This window comes from Cetorhinus maximus, chromosome 14 (genome assembly GCF_964194155.1).
Source record: "Cetorhinus maximus chromosome 14, sCetMax3.hap1.1, whole genome shotgun sequence".
Taxonomy (NCBI): Eukaryota; Metazoa; Chordata; class Chondrichthyes; order Lamniformes; family Cetorhinidae; genus Cetorhinus; species Cetorhinus maximus.
The window spans coordinates 45879140-45902285 of NC_135892.1; the positions used below are offsets into that span (position 1 = coordinate 45879140).

Genomic DNA, 23146 nt, shown 5'->3' on the forward strand with positions numbered 1-23146 from the left:
TACAATCACTGTTGTAATATAGGAAATGCAGCAGCCAATTGTGCACAGCAGTGTCCCATAAACGGCCATACAATACAAGACTAGATCAACACTTAGCTCATCTTGTGAGATAGCACAATATTAAGCTCAAGCTTTGGCACCTGTAAAAACTACCATTAAGAATGGATCTGTAAGCTCTTAAGTCGTGCTTTCATTACCTGCACAGCTGGCGGTTTCCAGCGCATGTTCTTCAAAGGAGCAGGAGTAAAATTGCATGTGTTTGCTGGCCGTTTTTTCAACAAAAGCACCACGCCTGCAGGATCTTCACGAAGTTTTGCAACAAGATTTTTCAACTGCCATCCAACCTTTCAACACATTGTAGGACAAGATCTAGTTTACTAAACAATTTTTGAGTTGCTTTACATTGATTCAATAGATGTCAATTTTCCATATGAAACCCTAAACATTTAACCATATTCTATACAAAAACATGAAATATGTTACTCTATCAAAAACAGGATGGCAGACAGTTTTTCAAGAGTGCTGTGTGAAATTATTAGAAATTTATTAGCCAAATTTACTCTTTCAATACATTTCTTGTATTATTTCATATGACAAAGTCATGCAAGGTTAGGTTGTTGCCACACAAGCTCAGCTCAGACTGCTACCATCAAGGCTACAAATACCAGTGTTCAAAGGGGCTTGTATGATTTCGAAGCAGCTCTGCAGTCTGTGCTTCAACACTGCTGCTGCCCATATGTAGATGGTACAGCCTGAAGCCAGGCCTTCTAGGGTCAGAGCTGCCAGAGCTCATCCTCTGCTGAAAGTCAGCAGCCTTCTGCCAGCCATGAAACAGGTACTTGTATAGCACTCTGTCAGAGCACTAGGACAGGCAAAAAGACACAGAAGCCAAGCTCAAAGAGAATGCACAAGGGTGATTAAAGACAGAGTATGGTCACATACCAGCTGGGCGTTGAAGGAATGGAATCCCTTTTGATTTCATTACATCTCAAGAGTTGACATGTAGCACCAGCAAAGTGATGTGTATGCAGTCAAGGGCATTCACCACTATAGGGAACCCTGCAAACCTCAAGAAGGTACATGCTCACTCTGCATACCTCTCTTTGGCAAGATAGCAAATAAAACAATCAGTTCTCTTGGAATAAGGACTCAGTAACCTCCTTTAGGCAACGGTGGACAGCAAACTAGGAAATGTTACAAATAATTGCCAGCTCCAGCCTAGAAAAAGGCAAACACATGCAAGTCACCTTTGGTCACTGGCAATGCCATCCTTGCCCTGCTCTGAGCTTTCTATTCTGGCTGTAACAGGCAGCAATAAGGATGTCCTTCGTGAAGCAGAAACATCTGATGCATTTCTTTTTAATGAGATGGGACAGTCACTGGCTAGGCCAGCATTTGTTGCCCATTCCAAATTGCCCTTAAGGTTGGGGTGGTGAGCTGCCATCTTGAACTGCTGCAGTTCATCTGGCACAAATACACCCACAATGCTATTAGGGAGGAATTTCCAGGATTTTGACCCAGTGACAGTCAGGATGGTGAGAGACTTGGATGGGAACCTGTAGGTGATGCTGTTCCCATGCTGCCCTTGTCCTTCTAGGTGATAGCAGTCATGGGTTTGGAAGGTTCTGCAGTCCATCTTGTATATAGTGTATGCTGCTACCACTGTAAGCAACTGCTGGACTGTGTGAATGTTTAAGGGGTGGATGGATGGTCAAGGAGGCTGCTTTGTCCTGGATGCTGTCAAGCTTCTTGAATGTTGTTGGAGCTGCACTCATGGTGTCAAGTGGAGGGTATTCCATTGCACTCCTGACAGTGCCTTGTGGATGGTGGACAGGCTTTAGGGAATCAGGAGGCAAGTTACCTAATGCAGAATTTCCAGCCTCTGACCTGCTCTTGTAGCCACAGTATTTATATGACTGGTCCAGTTCCATTTCTGGTCAATGGTAACCCCCCCAGGATGTTGATAGTGAGGGAATCAGTGATGGTAATGCCATTGAATGTCAAGGGGTGATGATTGGGTTTTCCCTTGTTGAAGATGGTCATTGCCTTGCACTTGTGGCACACAAGTCTGAATGTCGTCCAGGTCTTCCTGGGTATGGACACTGACTGCTTTAGTATATGAGGAATATCAAATGGTACAGAGCACTGTGCAACCATCAGTAAACAATCTCCACTTCTGATTTTAAGATGGAAGGAAGACCACTGAAACGTCAGCTGAAATTATTAGGCTGAGGGCACTACCCTGAGGAATGCCTGCAGCAATGTCCTGAGTCTGAGGTGGTTGGCCTTCAACAACTACAACAATTATAACAATCTTCCTTTGTGCTAGGTATGACTCCAACCAGTGGATTCTCTCGATTCCCATTAACTTCAAGTTTTGTTAGGGCACCTGCATGTCACACATAGTCAAATGCTGCCTTGATGTCAAGGGCAGTTACTCTCGCCTCACTTTCGTCACTAAGGTGTAAGTAGAAAATTCCTCCCTGAACACTGGGCTAATATGGATTTCCACCAAGAGCCTTTCTTCCCATCCATGCACCCTTCATCTATGATCTTCCAGCACCTTGACCTGCTTTTTGCCTCTGTGCATTCTCTAACATGCTGTGGTCCAAGGGGCTTCATATCACTGCACCCATGTCTGGGAGCAAGTGGTTATGCAGAATCCTTGCAGTCAGGATAAAATCCTTCAGCACGTGCCACACAACACCTTATAGAATTTAGCAACTTGAAACAATTATGAAAACCAAACAGCCAATAAAAATCAATCAAGGGCTAGGTGATCCCTTATGTAGCACTGTTTGGGGTGGAAGAGGGTCCTTCCTGCTGCTGAAATGCACATTCAGCTGTGTGAGGTGAAGAGAGGGTATTAGCTGAAGCATTCAGCTCTAAAAAATAGCAGTGCAGATTGAAGTCACAATCTGCCTGTTCTGCATACTTCCAGTGGGTGCTCTCTGCATGTGCCAATGCCCTCGCCAAAATGGCATCCGGTGAGGCTAACATCAGAAATACGTGTCCGTATGCACAGCAGGCAAAATAGTACTGAGTGTTGAAAAACCAGGCACAGCAGAGCCAAATTTTGCAGCTGACAAGTTCATGTCACAACACCATATTCACAATAAAGACAAAAATGCTGAAAAACTCAGCAGGTCTGATAGCATCTGTGGAGAGAGAAACAGAGTCATACAGACATGAAACATTAACTCTGTTTCTCTCTCCACAGATGCTGTCAGAGTCGCTGCATTTTTCCAGCATTTTCTGTTTTTATTTCAGATTTCCAGCATCCGCAGTATTTAGCTTTTACCATGTTCATAATAACTGCTCCCAAGCCAAACTTTTATTATACCGCACAAGCCATTTGGAGAGCTTGTATCTCAATTGGAACAGCATAAGTCCAAGGGAAAATACAAATTTCTGCAGTGGAGTAGAAGTACAGCCAAGCAATCATTCTAAAGCTCAGCTGAGCATTAGAGTTAAATTGAATTGTGTGCATGAGTTCCAGGTGCCCGTTTCCCATTTCTTTGCTTCATACGGCAATAGAGGCTAACGCTGCTGAGGGCACTTGGCACCCACTCTGCATAAATTTCTTACAAATCAATAGCCTTAAACAAAACGAGAGAGATCATTGAAAAGCAAATCAGAAGGGAAAGTCAAAGCTCTCAACTTTCCCTCAGCTCTTCCCTCACCCCCACCCCTTTCCCTCCACAAAGGCAGCGGCCAGCTGTAGCAGCTGAATTGCTGTCCTAAGGTCAGTTATTTCAGTTCAGGGCAGGAATTCAACCTTGGATCATCCAGATCAATATGGTCCTTTACATTTGGCATTGTATTTCCCCACCACATTGACAGAAGCACTTGCTCTTTTTTGTAAGATGTCTGTTAAGCAGATGTTTAAGGTTGCCAATGAATGGCTAAAGTAGCAGAATCCAAGTCTGTGTTTGTAATGAAAAACGTGACATGTTCAGGCTGCCTGAAGTTCAATGGGGCAACTTCCTAGATGACTGAGGTTAAACAAAACATTGAGCAACCTAATGTTGTCCTACTGCACCAGTTAAGAGCATAGGCAGGTCATCAGTAGCCTGGCCTCTATCAATATTTAATTTGCCTCCCTACACAACAATACATTCCGCTTAAAGCCAATCATTTATTCCATACACTTGTATAACAGAAACAAACCTGTGGAATGGCTATGGGCCCATGAATAGGTTACTCAAGAGGTCACCCATTATACAAAAGATTATGGTGACAGTGGAATTTTACACAACCCTTTCTGAAATCAAAAGGAGCCCTGTGTTTTGGGCCTTATTTGTTGCACTCTAATGCTATCCAGATAGAAAAAACTGACACTGAAAACATTAGAACAATGAATTATTCAGACACCACAGCATCCTTCAGATCAAATGATAAACTGCAGGTGCAAAAGTAAGCTTAAATGTGGAGCCATTCAACTTTTGTCAGTTTCAATGGATCTAAATAAAAATTTCATTTATCTAATTAGTACTTACCACAGTCTGCTGATTCACCTGAATAACCTCATCACCGGCATGAATTTTGTGAGATCGATCAGCAGGTGACTGCAAAACAGAGAAGGGAAAGATTAAAAGCAAACACCCATAAACAACTGACACCTTGGTGCAGCCACAAAAAATTACAAGCACTGTTGACATGTTAGAATTCTCAAGTTCCCTTTCCATGCTTAACTTGACTGATTTGCAGTTCAGTTCTTCACAATTATTAGGTTTGAAGACAAATGGATGCTAACCAGATGACAGCAATTCAGACTTCATCCTATTAACACCAATTTCTGTCAAGCCACTGGTTACCTAGCAGACATTTTAGGCTCATTGATAGCAGAGAAAAGTTTCAAACTTTCAAGTTGGAGAGAAAAGTTTAAGTCACGTTATTCTGGAGTTGTGTAACCAGGTAGCCTTTACAAATCTTCAATTTCAGAACTGAACATTTGCTGTTTCTGAGTTTAAGATTTAGATAAAATGAGAAAATTCAAAGATACTGAATAAGCTTGAATTCCCCAGATAGCTTCGTTGATATTTTGATATCAAAGTCAGCTGTTTGCTTAAAAACTGTTCAATTGCAATGAATAGGCAAGAGCTGACAGACTAATTTATAGCTGCATTTCATTTCTACCAGTTGCTACTATTTTTTGTGATAAGTTTAGAACTGTGTGAATGAGGCCTGGTATCAGGACCCACCCACACTCATTCCCCCAACTCACTTGACAAAAAGCCTGAACCATCTGCATGGAAAAAAGGAAAAAAAACAAAGGCGGGTTACACGAAGACCTAGCAGCCACATGTATGGCGAGGAGTGGATCCGAAGTATGTCGACAAAGCTCCTGGTTCAATCTCCCGCCTGCGCTGTTTAAGTGGTCTCAGCTGGGTGATAGTAAGGGTGCTGCAATTGGATTAAGTGCCCAGTGCTATGAGGGATTGGGTATGTGTTGGGGTGGGGGTTTGGGACGCTGAAAGATAGGGTTTGTGCTCATGACTGCCATGTAAGTCCCTTATATTGGAATTGCACTTCTGGATATTATCTTTGAGGGGTCAGAAAGAGAAAGGGGAATACCCCAAAAATTAATTTTATGTGGGTACTTGAACTTTTCTCTATTTTGTAAACTAAAAAGACATGCTCAAATCCTTTCCCTTTCAGCCAGGAATTCTAAAAGTTCAAACAACACAAGACATTACCAAATGCTGAAAATTAATACTTTTATTAACAAAGGCTTTGTTGAAATAAATTGAAAAAGTAGGATAAGTGTTGTATATTTATGTAATTAGAAAACCTGCTGATTGCCAAGCGTATTAAATCAGTTGATTAACATTCAGCCCAAAAAGGGTATTGTTTTCAACAGATTGCAGTCACTGCTGCAATGTGAGTTTTAAAAGAAGCTAGTTTTTGCATCAATGTTACTGGGTTACAGTCTTCCTCCTGGCCAGGAACCAACAAAGGGATCAATTACAACAAAACCTGCACATGGTTTCAGATTCTGCAGGCAAGAGCAGAAAAACATTTCTGGTTCAGCAAGAACATCTGGGTAGGCATCACGTGCACAAAAGATGCAAATCCTAGAGACAACAGACAAAGACATAAGTATCACTGCAACACGTTTGTATGTTTGTAAAAGCTCCTCCATCTGTAGGAATAAGCTTAACCAGCACTGAAAAGAATTCAGCAGAGGTTTCAGCCAGGGGACCCACTTTACTTCTGCCTTAAAGAAATCTATTTTCATGTCGATCAGGCAGAGAAACATTATTAGACTAATTAGAGTAACTAATCTCTGAACAATTGGTGCTGGTATTCGGCACCCAAAAGAGAAAGACATTTTCACACTAATTTGTGCTAACAAACAAGCTGCTTTTCTCTGCTAACTTAAATCAAAGTCTGTATTTCTTTGTGCTGCAACACTAGGGGAGGACTTCCTGCACATGTAGATACAGTGTCAGTGTGAGCATGTGTGGCTGTTTAAATTGAGAGATGCTTTTAAGTGCAACTCTGCTTTTTGTTGCTGGACTATGCATCTTTGCAAATTGGTGTCTTATAACTGTCTCCTTTACAATTATAATAAGCCTTATGTTGGAGCTTTATTTATGATGGAGAGTTTTATTGAGGGAAAGGGTTGTAAATTATTAAATAAAGCAATAAGGTTTTTCAAATATTAGTGAATACGAGGTGCCTCGGAGTGACGGAAAGATATTTTTCCCCAGTAATCTCTCTCAGAGAAATAAAGAAAAATATCAGCCAATGTGGAGCTCGAAACCATGACCCTGGGATTAAGAGTGTACTTGTCAAGACAGACAGCCTTAGACAACTGAAGAGGTAAGAGACAAAATGAAACTAAAAAACATACAAAATTGCAAATGAAGCACAGATCCTGACAAGTAGGAGAGAAACAATGAACAGTAAATGGTGACAAATCAGACAGTAAGAGCTACTAAAGGGAATACGAAAAGAAATTTGCAAGGGATACCAAAATCTTTCACAATTACATGAGGTGGTTGTCAAAAGCAATGTGGACCCCTTTGAAAACTGATACCAGCGTTGTTGTCAAAGATAACAAGGAAATGGCGGACACACTGAATAATTACTTTGCATCAGTATTTACAATTCAGTTTCCTTGCGATGTCAGGTATGCCATTATTGAATCAAAGACGGGGACTCAACAAAATTAAAGTAAGATAGATAACAGTAATGGAAAATTAATGGCACGAAGGAGTGACAAACCACCAAGACCAGATGGTTTACATTGCAGGTTTTAGAAGTCGGTGAGAACATTGAAGATATCCTCACGACAACTATCCACAAGGAATTGTTCCTTTAGATAGGGAAATTGTACCTATTTAAGAAAGGAGAGGAAAGTATAGACCTAGAATCTGTTGTCAGGAAATTGCTGGGGTCAGTAATTAAGGACAGGGTAACCGATCTGGATGAACAGATATGACAGACAACTACTTTCACTACTCATTGCAAGATCTGGCTGGACCACATGAAACTCTATGAGGTTCTACTATCTGTCAAAACTGTTCAGTATTCTCATATCATCCTGGAATTCAAAGATAATCCTGTTTCTTTTCTGTACTGCAAACTATCTTCTGAAACTCCACTCCCCAACTCCTCCACCCTCACCTCCAAGGGCAAGGTGCTCATGGAATTTTTGTCATTAAACCGAGATCATCCCAGCAGATGCTTCTGCCACTTACCTCCCTTTGCCTAGCCCACTAGGCCAAACTCTCTCCAAAACTCCCGCTACCCGAGGCTTGAACTTGCATCTTTGAGTTTCTTTCCTATCTCTCCTCATGTCCTGTCCTAGCTCACCTTGCCCACAAGGCCCACCACCTGCTCCCTCGATCCCTTTTCCACTAAACTAACTACCCAAGTTCCCTTCGTGGCTCCCATGTTAACCTATATTATTGATTCTTTGCAGGCAGTATCCCCTTCTTCAAATCTGCCAGCACCACCCTTCTCCTCAAAAAAACACAACTCTTGGTCCCGCTGTCCTTACAAACGACTGCCCCATCTTCAACCTCTCCAAAGTCCAAGAACACATTATTGCCACCCAAATGTATGCCTTTCAAGGAACTCCAAGCCTCTCCAATCAGGTTTCTGTCCCTGCCGGAGTACTAAAATGAGTCTCAAAGTCAGAAATTACATCCCGTGAATGTGACAAAGGTCACTTCCGTATTCCTCCTTGTCCCTTCTCGACCTATCTACAGCTTGACATGATTGACCACATATCCTCCTCCAACATCTTTCCACTGTGATTCAATAAGTGGGGCTGCACCTGGTTCTTTAATCGTTTATCTAAATCATAGCCACCTATTACGACTTCTCTTCCCACTTCTGCACTTTTACCTCTGGTGTCCTCCAGGGATTTATCCTTGGCCCTCTCTTATTTCTCATCTGCATACTGTCTTTTGACATCTGAAAGCACAGCGTCAGTTTCTACACATACACTGATGACACCCAGCTCTCCACCACCAGCTCTCAACTCCGTCAACTGTACATCAAGACTACTGGTCAGGCATCCAGTGCTGCATGAGCAGAAATTTCCTCCAATTAAATATCAGAAAGATCAATGATGCCATTTTCAAAACACCACTATAAACTTCAGTCCCTAGCCTTTCCATAGAGTCATAGTCATAGAGGTCTACAGCACAGAAAAAGGCCCTTCTGCCCATTGAGTCTGTGCTGGTCAAACAAGTACCTAACTATTCTAAACCCATTTTCCAGCACTAGGCCCATAGTCTTGTATGCCATGGCATCGCAATTGCACTTCCAAATACTTCTTAAATGTTATGAGGGTATCTGCCTCTACCACCCTTTCAGGCAGTGAGTTCCAGATTCCCACCACCCTCTGGGTGAAAAAATTCTTCCTCACATCCCCTCTAAACCTCCTGCCCCTTACCTTAAATCTATGCCCCCTGGTTATTGATCCCTCCACCAAGGGGAAAAGTTCTTTCCTTTCTATGCTATCTATGCCCCTCATAGTTTTATATACCTTAATCATGTCCCCCCATAATCTCCTCTGCTCCAGGGAAAATAACCCCAGTCTATCCAATCTCTCCTCATAACTAAAATTCTCCAGCCCAGGCAACACCCTGGTAAATCTCCTCTGCACTCTCTCTAGTGCAATCACATCCTGTTTGAAGCTGAACCAGACTCTTTGCAGCCTTGCTGTCACAGTTGGCCTGGAAATAACCTTTCAACCTTCGATGCGTCATCACTACAAACACCCAATGTCACCTCCATGATATTGCCCGGCTCCACTCCTGCCTCAGTTACTTCTAGACTTGACTACTCCAACACACTCCTGGCCAACTTCTGCATTCTATCCTCTGCAAACTTGAGGGAATTCAAAATTCTCTGGCCCAATGTCTTGGTCACCCATCCCCTCTGTGCTTGCTGACCTATATTGGCTCCTGGTTAAGCAATATCCCTTTTTAAAAATGCTCATCTTTTACAAATCCCTCCATGGCCTCTCACCGCCTCATCTCTGTATTCTTCTCAAGCCCCATAACTCTCTTAGATTTCTGTGCTCCTCTAATTCTGACCTCTTGAGCATACTTCAATTTAATTACTCCACCATTGGTGGTCATGCCTTCAGCTGCCAAGGTCCTAAGCTCTGGAATTCCCTCCTTATACCCCCATCTCTCGACTTCCCTTTTCCCCTTTAAGATGTTCCTTAAAACCTCACTTTTTGACCAAGCTTTTCGTCGTCTGCCCTAATACTTCTGTGGTGCTTGGCGTCATATTTTGTTTTATAATGTTCCTGCAAAGCACCATGGACAGCATTTCCACCCCCATTGGGAGGTTGTGCGGGAGCGGGCGGATTCCCAATTGGCGCCCCCGTTTTACTTGGGCTGGCCAATTAAGGCCCGTCCAGAGTGACGTCCACTTGGAAGCGTGCGCTTCCTGTGGCGGGGGGGGGGAATTCCCTCAGCCGGGAGTGCGCTCTTTCACGCGCAGTGCTGCCTCAGGGAGATCAGTGTTACTTTTAAAAACTTAATTAAAGATGGGAAAAAAATTTAAGGGCATGACCCCTCATGTGAAACTGTCACATGCGATGGGACATGTCCATTACTTTTATTTAAAAATTTGTGAAATTTTAAACCTTACATGAAACCTCATCCTGCCCGTGGATGAGGTTTCACGCATTATCCGAAGGCCGCCTGGCCTCCTCGCCAACCTTAAGGTTGGACGGGCAGGCCCATTAAGTTCATTAATTAGTTTCTTTAATGGCCATAATAGGCCAAACTGAAAATCTAAATGATGCGGGGTGATGTTGGGATGCATGTCTGATGTCACCCCGCGTCATTTTACACCTCGGCGAGCGGGCCCTGCCCGCCGACCGGAAAATGCTGCCCCTTATTAAAAGGCACCACATAAATACAATGAATATATGTCCATCACTGCTGCAGCAATATTGGCAAGCAACAAGCAGCCTATGAACTAGCTAACTGTACAGCACAGTTATAGGTTCAGATCTCAGCTCAATACACAACAATTTATCTTCATGGATATGTGGTGCACATTCTTACATTTACAAAGTTATTTCAATGTTCTCTACTACCCAACTGAGATGTATCAGGGCTGTACTGAGTGAGGATGTATTCAAGAGGATTAGAGTGGTCAATGTAGTACACAGTTTCAAAAAAGGGAGAAAGCATTAATTTGAGTAATTAGTTAAGCCAGTTAGCTTAACATCTCCAGCAGGAAAATTTTAGAATCTTTAATTAAGGGTGAAGTTATATCATATACAGAAACATGGAAAATGTATGGCACTCAAAGAAGCTGTTGGGGCGCCTTGATGTTTAAATACATCCATAATCTTTTTGATTCCAATCTCAATGGTCTCTTTTTTAAAAAATTCATTCATGGGATGGGGGCATCGCTGGCTAGGCCAGCATTTATTGCCCATCCCTAATTGCCCTTGAGAACTGAGTGGCTTGCGAGGCCATTTCAGAAGGCATTTAAGAGTCAACCACATTGCGGTGGGTCTGGAGTCACATCCAGGCCAGACCAGGTAAAGAGGGTAGATTTCCTCTCCTAAAGGACATCAGTGAACCAGATGGGTTTTTATATTAATCGAAAATGGTTTTATTTCAGTTTTTTAAAAATTGAATTCAAATTTCACTATGGTGGGATTTGAATCCAGGTCCCCAGAGCATTGTCCTGGGTCTTGAGATTGCTAGTCCAGTGACAATACCACTGCCCCACCGCCTCCCCTATAAACCCCATCCCCCCAAACTCTGACCAGTTTCTTGTGCACGTCTTTCCTTTGCCCCTCACCTATCCTTTTCCTGTTTTCAACATCTGATTTACCTCCAATTCCCTGCACCCGCCCTTCTCCTTTAAGACCCACCTTCAACCAGCCTCTGGTCAAGATTTTGGATGTCATTCCTAGCCCCTCCCATTCTTTGGCTCGGAGCTTGATTTTTGTTACACTTTTTAAGGACCTTGGGATATTTTTCTATTTTGAAAGTTCTGTGTAATGCAAGCTATTATTATTGCTTGCATAAATAATTTTTATTTCACTTGTGTTATAAGGTAATGTTTTAGGTTTAAGACAAAGATGGCACAACATTGCTTCAAACTTTTCTACTTCAACTTAATTTGTAGAATTTTGTGCAAGTAGAAATATTCAGTAAACTAATTACAACAAATTTACAAACATATGTTATAAAATAGTATTGCCCTGAAAATACTGACTTTATGAAATATGCAAGCTGAATTTTTATTTATGCATGCAAAGTTAAAAGGATATAGTAGAGCTCTCAATTTTACCCCAGATACAGTTTAACCATTACAATGGCTTAAATGCCTCATCACAAGGCACATTAATGCATTCAGTTTCCTGGTTGAAAACCAAGAATCACAGATTTACACCATTTGAAGCTGGAATTATAAGCAAGTTTCTTACTCACATTTTCTGTTGTACCAGTTACAACATGTAATCCATCATAGGTTGATTTAATATACATGCCCTAGAAAAAAAGAAAAACTTTGATCTATTAGGAAAGATTATATAAAAAAAAACAGCATTGCCATTCGAGTACAATTACCCCATTTAGTTTACTCACTAATGTAGTTCTGAAATATTATTTCCACATTCAGAATTTAATATTGTGTGCGCCAGGTTACATTCTGAGGCATTAAGTTCCAAAGATAAAATAGATGCCTCTACCCACTGGAGAAGGGAGAAAATATAACTGCCAATAATAGATGAACCACAATAAACAAATTAATTCTACTTACATTAACTTTAAGTGAGTCAATGTTTATCTGCAGCAATATGAACATTAAGATAGACATCAATGACCTTACTTCCATCATAAGGTCAAAAATGGGGATGCTCGCTGATGATTACACAATGTTCAGCCCATTTCACGACTCCTCAGATACCGAAGCAGTCCATGTCCAAATGCAGCAAAACCTGGACAATATCCAGGCTCAGGCTGCCAAGTGGCAAGGAACATTCACGCCACACAAGTGTTAGGCAATGTCCATCTCCAACAAGAGAGAATCCAACCATCGCCCCTTGACATTCAATGGCATTACCATCACTGAATCCCCCACTATCAACATCCTCGGGGTTACCATTGACCAGAAACTGAACTGGACTAACCATATAAATACTCTGGCTACAAGAGCAGGTCAGAGGCTAAGAATCATGCAACGAGTAACTCACTTCCCTGCTCCCCAAAGCCTGTCCACCATCTACATGGCACAAGTCAGGGGTGTAATGGAATACTCCCCATTTGCTTGGATCAGCTCCCACAACACTCAAGACGCTTGGCACCGTCCAGGACAAAACAGCCCTCTTTACTGGCGCCACATCCACAAACATTCACTCCCTCCACCACCAACACACAGTAGCAGCATGGTGTACCATCTACAAGATGCACTGCAGGAATTCACCAAGGCTTCTTCGACAACACCTTCCAAACCCACGACCACTACCATCTAGAAGGACAAGAGCAGCAGATAGATGGGAACACCACCACCTGGAAGTTCCCCTCCAAGTCATTCACAATCCTGACTTGGAAATATATCACTGTTTCTTCACTGTCGCTGGGTCAAAGCCTTTCTAACAGCACTGTGGGTGTATCTGTACCACATGGATTGCAGCGGTTCAAGAAGGCAGCTCACCACCACCTTCTCAAGGGCAACTAGGGATGGGCAATAAATACTGGCTAATGAAGCACACATCCCATGAATGAATAAAAAAAACAGTTGTACATTTTGATACACTTAGATATGCTACTCATAATGTTACAAATCTGGAGCTGTAGCAGTGTAACTACTCTCACCAAGGACTATGACCTAATGATAAAGCCATCAACAATAAGTTGCATTGGCACAGCCCAGTTATGCAGCAAACATAATGGTACAAAAATTCATCCTTGCACTTCTCCACACACCAAGCTCCGAATAATACCTAGGGAAAGTGCGGAAAGATAACCATTCACTGATGCTCAGTTTCAGTCCCACCTGAGCCACTCAGCTCTTGAACTTGTTATAGTCTTGGTCCAAACCTGGACAGAAGAGCTGAATTCCTGAGGTCAGGAGAGAGATCAATTCCTGACAAAACTGAAGTCAATGGGAATGAAGGGGAAACTCTCCATTGGTTGGAGTCATGCCTAGCAGAAAGGAAGATGATTGCAGTTGTTGGAGGCCATTCATCTCATTCCCGGGACATCACTGCAGTAGCTCCTCAAGACAGTGCCCTAGGCCCAGCCATCTCCAGCTGCTTCATCATTGACATTCCCTCCATCATAAAGCCAGAAGTTGGGATGTTTGTTGATGATTGCAGTGTTTAGTACCATTCACAACATCTCAAATGCTGAAGAGGTTCTTGTCCATATGCAGCAAGACCTGGACAACAGCTTGGGCTGATAAGTGACAAGTAACATTAGCACCACACAAGTGCCAGGCAATGACCATCTCCATCAAGAGAGAATCTAAACATTTCTACTTGATATTACCATCACTGAATCCCCCACTATCATCATCCTGAGGGGTTACCATTCACCAGAAACTTAACTGGACCAGCCATATAAATACTGTGGCTAAGTGTAGCTCAGAGGCTGGAAATTCTGCAGGAGGTAACTCAGCTCCTGACTCCTCAAAGCCTGTCCACCATCTACAAGGCACAAGTCAGGTGTGTGATGGAATACTCTCCACTTGCCTGGATTAGTGCTGCTTCAACAACATAAGAATCTCTACACCATCCAGGACAAAGCAGCTCACTTAATTGGCAGCTAAACATTCATTCCCCTCCCACCATCAATACATAGGAGTAGCAGTGTATACTATATACAAGATGCCCTGCAGAACGACTCACCAAGCTCCTTCTACAGCACCTTCCAAACCCATGACCTCTACCACCTAGAAGGACAAGGGTAGCAGGCACATGGGAACACCATCATCGAGTTCCCTTCAAAGCTACACACCATCCTGACTTGGAACTACATCGCTGTACCTTCACTGTAGCTGGGTCAAAATCCTGGAACTCCCTTCCTAAGAGTACCATGGTGTGCCTACACCACATGGACTGCAGTGGTTCAAGATAGTAGCTCACCACCACCTTTTCAAGGGCGATTAGGTATGGGTAACAAATGCTGGCCTGGCCAGCGATATCTTTTAATAAACTTGAATGTGGGTAAGAAAATCTGATCATCAGCTTTAGAGCACCTTTAGCTGCCAGTAATAGAACAAAATTAGCAGGGATCAATATCAGCTCCTTAAAGTGCAAGACCACATTCAAGGGGCTGCTTTTGGTGGGTGGCGGTTAGTTGAGTCTTTGAACTGACATTTATTTTTTTTTTAAATCTGAATAAGTTTGCTTTATGCCCACCTCTTGCCTCCTGGCCTAATGAAATTATGGTACAATTAGACTTGGTAAGCATATCTCACATCCAAATACACCAGTGACTTCACTGACACTTCTTTCAAGGTAGGATCTCAGCTCAAACAAAAATCAGATCCTGCCATCTACTCTGTACATATTACTCAGGAGATGACCATTGTAGGCAAGGGATCCAAGAGTATGACTCAGACCTTACGGTTACTTGCCACTTTAATTTACCACTTTCTCTCACGCTCATATTTCAGTCTCGGCCTGCTGCAATGTTCCAGTGAAACAGAACACAAGTTTAAGGACCAGCAGCTTATCTTCTGATTAGGCGAGTTACAGCCTTCTGGACTCAACACTGAGTTCAACAACTTCAGGTTATGATCTCTATCCTTCATTGTGATTTGTTTTATTTTTTGTCAAGTGACAGTCTGTAGCTTGTTTTCATGTTATTGCTTTCAGAGGAACATAGGGGCAGGTGTAGGTCATTCAGCCCATCGAGCCTGCTCCATAATTCAAAATCATCATGGCTGATCATCCACTTCGATGCCTTTTTCCCCACACTATCCCCATATCCCTTTAGGCCATTAATATTTAGAGATCTCAATGACTGAGCTTCCACAGCCCACTGGGGTGGAGAATTCCAAAGATTCACAACACACAGCTTCAGACAGAGCTGTCCATTATTCTGCCATGAACACTTTCTCTGGATCAATGCTTTGTTTCTTTACTACAACCATTACCGCTCCTTTTGCTCCGTGACATATTTGTTAATTAATCTCTCCTACCCTCCAACCTATCCCAGGTCTTCCCTTTCGTTCCCACCCCCCGCTGCCACACCCCCACTTTCAACAGCACAAAACCCAACGTATTTCTACCTTCCTTCAGTTCCAAAGAAGAGTCACATTGGACTTGAAACGTTAACTTTTATTTCTCTCTCCACAGATGGTGCCAGATCTGCTGGGCTGAATTTTACAGCCCATAGTGGTGGGGGCAGGGCTGGAAAATGCAGCGAGCCATTCAAAAGTCCATTGGCTTCGGCGGGACCGTAAAATCCCGCTGGCATAAAATTCTGCCCGCTGAGTTTTTCCAGCAGTTCCTGTTTTTATCCAAGAACAATATCACTGTATAATAGAAAATTACACCCTGAAATATAATGGATTGGAACTGGATATGGCAAAAATTCATTCCAAAAGTTCTGATGCTTTAAAAAAAAACACAAAGCTAAATTTAAAGTTCATAGATTGTCTTCCAATTAATTACTGCATTTAATTATTTTACACTAATTTGGCAGCCAAAGACAAACCTCACTTCTGCTGCTGTGAAGGTGCTGATTTCTTGAGTGTCCTATTGGTGATGACACCAGCAAAAAATTTCTACTACTACAAGTGGAACAAGCAGATCAGAAAATGATTTACGAGCTGCTAGCGTAACTAAGTATTAGACTAAAACGTTAATTTTGCTTATTTTGACACCATTCCCCTTTGGAGAAGATTGTGAAGTTAGGGAAAGATTGGCAGGCTGATTAAAAGCCTGAATGCTTCTTCCATCGCTGTTACCATCTTTATGGGATAGTTAATCCCTTATAGCAGGAGGGTTCTATGGACTCCCAGAACTCATATTCATGACACCATCATCCAATAGCCAGACCTATCCCACTGAACATCAGTGCAGAATTCAGAGCCAGGGCTTTGGTTTCCAACACTCAGTCTGGAGTGGGTTTTAAACTCTGCACCTGGCTCCAAGGTGAGAATGTTATCAGCAAAGGGATAGAAAGGGAGTTTGAGTTGTTTCCTGATTTCACCCTCAACTGCCTAATTTTAAGAATATGCACAACCCGCTCCCCCAGAGTTCTGGATTTCCCCCGCCAGTTAAATAGTTTCTCCCTTTCTACTGTATCAATCCTCTAATTAATTTAGCATTTTATTTAGATCACCCTCTTTGTCTTTCAAGCCCAAGTTAACACATTGCATGTACATCATACTTGTTAGATAAGGCCAATTTCTGTGGTTCCTCCCTTCCTGTCAAGCACTCACTGTTGGTTCTGTACCTGCATCTTTCTATGTGATGTGGTTGGAGCAAACTGTTAAGCTATTTTTTTTTACACTTCCTTCTGTGTCAGAATATCACTAATTCACACTTCAGCTCAATAACTTAACTCGAAGTGATTCAAGACAGACATTTCCCACGGGTGTCATCATCTGGAACAGGCGGTATCCACAAATTCCTAAATTCTGCAGAGTTGCTGTCATCTTCTCTGCATTTAATTATTCTACAACAGCTATTTATTCATTTTTGATGATGATTTTCCCTCAATACTAAATTATGATCAAATGGATCTAATTTGGTTTCCATTCATTTCTTCTATATTTCAGTTTAGTACATCTAACGTTTTACATCTATTTACTGGTTCATTTTTTGCCCTGGCTTTTTATGTAATAATTTTGAAGTTTCATAGCTCCTTAAATATATCATAAAACATTCAAGCATGAATACATAATTGAACACTTAGCTAACACAGGTGAATAAGCTTTTAATCCTCAGGCCCCAGTGCTATGATACAAGCGCCTTCATTCAGTTTGTTTGAGTCCTGTCTCCACTTTGATTCACCCACACTCTTTTTCCGTATTCTTATTGAATCTTTCCCAATCTGTCCTCCACTCCACGTAAGTGTTCTAATCACCATTTAAAGGATTTATTTTGAAATTTATGACAGCTATACAGCCTCAGGCCTAGCAAGGATATATTGAATTGAACTTGCAATTTATTAAAAAATGTTATATTAAATTCCATGGCACTTAGTATTCAATATTTACCACTGAACCCTTGCTTGCAACATTTTATATGGCACTTTTTAAACATACTAAAGCATCCCAAGGTGCTTCATAAAGGCATTATAAAATATAATAGGACAAGGAGCCAAATAAGGAGATATTACAGCAGATGTCCAAAAGCTTGGTCAAAGAGGTAGGTTTTAAGCAAGGCCTTAGAAGGAGGAAAGTGAGGCAGAGGCATGGAGAGGTTTAGGGAGGGATTTCTAGGGGTTAGGGCCTAGACAGCTGAAGGGAGAGTTATCAAGGGTGGGGTGATTAAAATCGGGGATGTTCAAGAGGCTGAAATTAAAGGAGCACAGGTATCTCAGTGCCAGAATGAGATAGAGACGGGCCAGGCCGTGAAGGGATTTGAAAACAAAGATGTGAACTTCAAATGCAGGCATTATTTAACCAGGAGGCACTGAAGGTCAGCGAGCACAGGCATGATGAATGAACTACATCGGTTGCGAGTTAGGACAAGGGCAGCATTGTTTTAGATGGCCTCATGTATATAGAAGGTAAAAAGTTAGGCGCCAACCAGGGTGTGTGTTGGAATAGTTAAGTCTGGAGTTAACATTGGCATTGACGAGCGTTTCAGTAGCAGATGAGCTGAATCAAGTGACATTACGGAGGTGGAAACAGATGGCCTTAGTAACAGTGCAGATATATGGTTGAAAGTTCATCTTGGAGTCAAATATGATACCAAGGTTATGAAGAGTCTGGTTCAGTATCAGACAGTTACCAGGGCAAGGGATGGTAGATAGAGAACAAGGTTTGTAGCAGAGACCTAAGTCAAGGTTTTCAGCATTTCCAATATTTAACTGGAGGAAATTTCTGCTCATCCAGTACTGGGTGTAGGATAAGCAGTCTGATAACTTAGCAGCAGTTGAAGGGTCAAGCGAGCTAATGGTATGAGTTAGAACTGGGCATCATCAGCATACATGGAAACATTGTATGTTTTCGGATGATGTCACCGGTGGGCATCATGTAGATGAGAAATAGGAAGGGGTCCAGGGACAGATCCTTGAAGGACACCAGAGGCAACCATGTGCGAATAGGAAGGGAAGCTATTGATGGTGATTCTCTGACTACAATTATATAAATAAGAATGGAACCAAGGGAGTGCAGTCTCAGTCAGGTGGGCAATGGTGCAGAGTCATTAGAGGAGGATGATGTGATCCATCGTGAGAAAGGCTGCAGACATGTTGAGAAAGAAGAGAAGGGATAGTTCATTCTTTGTTTCAGTCACATAGGAAGTTGTGTGACTTTGATAACAGCAGTTATTTGTGACTTTGTTAAGAGAGCTTTTGGTACTGTGGGCATGACCTGATTGGAAGGATTCCAGCATGGAGTTCCAGGCAACATGGGTATGAATTTGGGGGAGTTGGGGGTGGGGTGGGAAAGATAGAGGGGGAAAAAGAGAGTGTGTGCAGCAGAGAGAGTGGCAGAAAGAGACAGCGAAAGAAATGAGAATGCGGCTGATGAGTCAGTAGCTGCAGAATTATGATGTACGGAAGGCCAAAGGCTAGACAACTGGGAATTTAAGAGCATAGTTCCAAGAAAATTCTAAGTGAACATTTAAATGCTGCTCTTCAAATACAAGAAAAACATAATTTCCATGAATTCTTTCCTTGTTACAATTGGCAAGTCCAAACAGATTCTTCATAATAAACATGCGTGCCTAGGGATTAAATATTAATCTACTTTATTTCAGGTTATGGCACTCAATGTCTATGGTTGCAGTGCAATAGATCAATGTCCCCCAGAATTCTTTCAGTAATTTATAAAGTTGAGAGCCAGAAATCCAAGCCAAGCATATTAGCCTTCTGTTCTGCAACAGAGTTTTTCTATTTGCACTTGGGGCGAAGAACATCTATTGGTGAACTAACATCAAGCCTGTTAACCCCCAGAAGTGGGTGTGAACTCTTTTCAGCCCAAAATTGATCTACAGAATAACATTTTCAAAATAAACTTTATGTTCAACTTGGCACTTCTTGCTATGCTACAAATGAGAGACATGAAATTTCAGTGAGATTGGTTGCCTCAGTGTGACTAATGTCTGGGTGGGTTGTTGAGAAATCCATGGAATCTGTTTTGGTCACATTCGGCATTTATTCTGTAGTGTAGTGTGTTCAAGCACAGAGTATAAGATAGATATTGTAAGTGTTTTAACCTTCTGAACTTTTATAGTAAAGTTCATCTTTGTTTGTTCCAAATCCGTGGAATCTTGTGGATTTCTTCACTTGGTTAGTGTTTTGAATCTCAAACTTTGTCTACTTTAACCAAAACATTATTGGTCCCTAACCAGATCTCCCCACAACCTGGGGTCTGGCCAAGGATCACAACAGGTGTGACTGGCAGGATAGCAGCTGTCCGAAGACCTTTAATGCATGAACAAAGAGACAGAAAAAAAATAACGAACCAACAAGAAAAACACCAATCAAAATGGGGGCAGAAGTTATGATCTAAAAGCATTGAGCTCAATGTTGAGCCTGGAAGGCTGTAAACCGTTGAGACCGAAGATGAGGTACTGTTACTCAAGCTTGTTTTGAGTTTCAATGGAACATTGCAGCAGGCCAAGGATAGAAAGATCAGAGTGCGAGCAAAGTGGAGAATTAAAATGACAGGTAACTGGTAGCTCAGGATCATGCTTGCAGACTGGATAGAGGTGTTCTACAAAACAGTCAGCCAGACTGCCTTTGGTCCCTCCACTGTAGAGATGACCACATTGTTAACAATGAATACAGTATACTAAATTGAAAGTACAGTAAATCACTATTTCACGTCCAAGAACTGTTTCTCTCTCCATAGATACTGCCAGACCTGTTGAGTATTTCCAGCATTTTTTGTTTTATTTCAGATTTTTACTACCCCAGTATTTTGCTTTGATTTAAACGTGCGTTATCTTGCCAAATTTAACACACCTGTTTTAGATAAAGTAAACTCCTGAAGAAATTTTCTTTATAGATGAGATCTTTAAATAAGTAATCTCTTTTTAGATATTTGTATCAGTCTGCAGTTCATGTGAAGATGTTCCCACATTGCAGTTGAGGGTAGGGAGTTCCATGTTTTTGACCCAGCAACAATGAAGGATCAGTGTTATATAGCCAATCATAATGGCGTGAGACCTGGAGAGGAACTTGATTATCATTTCCAGGACATTGCTCAGTCTCCCACTAACAATGTTATTAAATATTAATGGGAGATGATTATGATTTCTCTCATTGGAGATCATTGACTAGATACAAATGTTGTGTGACCTGAATGTTACTTTCCACTTATCAGCCCATCCTCAGATGTTGCCAGGACTTTGAGCATTCAAGCACAGGTTGCTTAAATATCTGCACAAATGCGAATGGAGCTAACCACCACTATCATCAGCAAACAGCCCCACCTCTGACCTAAAGGGAGGTCAGGGATTGAGCAGCCGAAGGTAATTTATTACGATCTCCAAAATCTGCACTTACCTTCCTTTGATAACACTGCTGACAACTGTGAACAGAACATACCTGCTCAATTTTGCATATTTCTGGGTAAATCTCAGGGTTGCATTTGTATTGAAACAGTTTAGCTAGGGGCGCGGCTGGTTCTGGAACACAGACCTCCAGCATGACAACTGGGATATTATCATGGTCCATAGGCTTTTGAGTCCAGGCACTCAGTAGTTACTTGATGTCATGTGCAGCAAATTGAATTGGCTGAAAACTTTGGTATTTGTTAAGTATGGTGGGTACCTCAGGAGGAGACTAAACAAGATCACCCACTCAGCCTCATTTTTAGATACATCTAGTGATGCTCCTGGCATGCTGTCCCACACACTTCATTGAACCAAGTTAGTCATCTGGCTTGATTGTAATGAAGAATATGGCAGGCTTGAGGTTACACATTGTGATGATATGCAATGCTGCAGTATGAAGGCCCATAGTGCCTTAAAGATACCCACCTACTCTAATCTTAATCCATCCCACTTAGTATGGCAATATTGTCAAACCAATGAAGTGCGTCGCTTGGGGGTGGGGGAAGGAGCGGTTAGGTCAGTTGGCTAGATGGCTAGCATGTGGATCAGATCAGTGTCAACAGTGTGCAATCGATCCCTGTTCCGGCTGAAGTAGATTCATGGACTGCCATCTCAACCTATCCCAATAGAGCAGCAAATAATCACCATGGACCTGCCTTCAGGGAGAAGAGGAGGAGGAGGAGGAGGTGGGTGAAGACAGAGTTTGGTCTCCACGAGACTATGTAGTGGTCACTTCTACAAATGTCATCATGGATAAATGCATCTGCGACAAATAGATTGGTGAGGCCGAAGTCAATTAAGTTAGTGCCTCATACTGATTCTATCACCACTTGGTGCCAGTCCAGTTTGGCAGCAGTGTCTTTCAGGACTTGGCCAGCTAGGTCAGTGGTGGTACTAGTGACCCACACTTGTTGATAAACGTTGAAGAACCCCACCCAGTGAAATACTCTCTCCCTCTTTTACTTTCAATTTCTAACAGGGGGTACTAGATTTATTTTTGCTATGTTTCTCACTTAATGCCACTTCTATTCAGTTATGCTGTCAGTTCAATCGTCAAATTCCATATAATGCTAACAATTCTTGTGTGGTGAAGCTGCACACTTAATTCAGTTTGTCAATTTAAACTGCTGACTTTGACCAAAATACAAGAAATTTTCCCCCAACTTTCCAGGCTCAGCTCACTTTAACAAGTACTCTTATAATAAAAATTGTGGTCATGTTCCTAAAATTCCTTCCGAGCAAGTCACTAACCCAATTCCCATCAAAAATAATGGAAACAATACTGTACAAGATTCCTGAAATTCTTTCAGTCTATGATGCTGTAACCCCAGATAGATATGATTTGGATCTTTCCCAAATACTCCCACACTGAGTATATGTTGACTCTAAGTACAGCTGTTAACTTCTTTCATGCTGGGTGTACCTACACCACAGGGACTGTAGCAGTTCAAGAAGGCAGCTCACCACTACCTTCTCAAGGGCAATTAGGGATGGGCAATAGATGCTGGCCTAGCCAGCGATGCCCACATCCCATGAATAAAAAAATAAACATCTGACTAAAATCAAACTTCTGACAATTCTGCAAATCAGGATTTTCAACTTAATGTGCAAATGTTGCAAAGAAATTACTTATTTTACAATAAGAGACTTTTATTTAGCAATCCCTAAGGTTCATCTAGTTCAACTTCTACTATCCTGGCAGTCGCATGATACAATAACAGAGCTGTTGACTAGTCATAGCAATCAATTTTTATTAATCAGACTACAATACTCCTGGAAAAAACACAAGGAAAACTCCACTGGTGGATAGCTTTGGAAATTATAGGTCCCAAGCCAACTTTTTCCTCCCAACTATTCTACACGTATTCTCCCAAGTATTCTATATATGTTATATATTTTCCCACAGTATGTCTGGCCCTTTCCTTAAATTTACAAACAAAATGGAAGTAGCTT

General features: G+C 41.9%; 1 protein-coding gene across 1 annotated transcript in view; it reads right to left on the reverse strand.

The window, feature by feature from the left end:
• The window catches only part of LOC144690058 (connector enhancer of kinase suppressor of ras 3-like), a 340571-nt gene that overhangs the window by 183462 nt on the left and 133963 nt on the right, over positions 1–23146 (reverse strand). Inside the window, exons 7-9 of the mRNA XM_078557565.1 lie at positions 11934–11993; positions 4500–4568; positions 198–344 (exon numbers count right to left, since the gene is read on the reverse strand). Coding sequence (XP_078413691.1) covers positions 198–344; positions 4500–4568; positions 11934–11993 — 276 coding nt within the window. The remainder of the gene's footprint in view (positions 1–197; positions 345–4499; positions 4569–11933; positions 11994–23146) is intronic.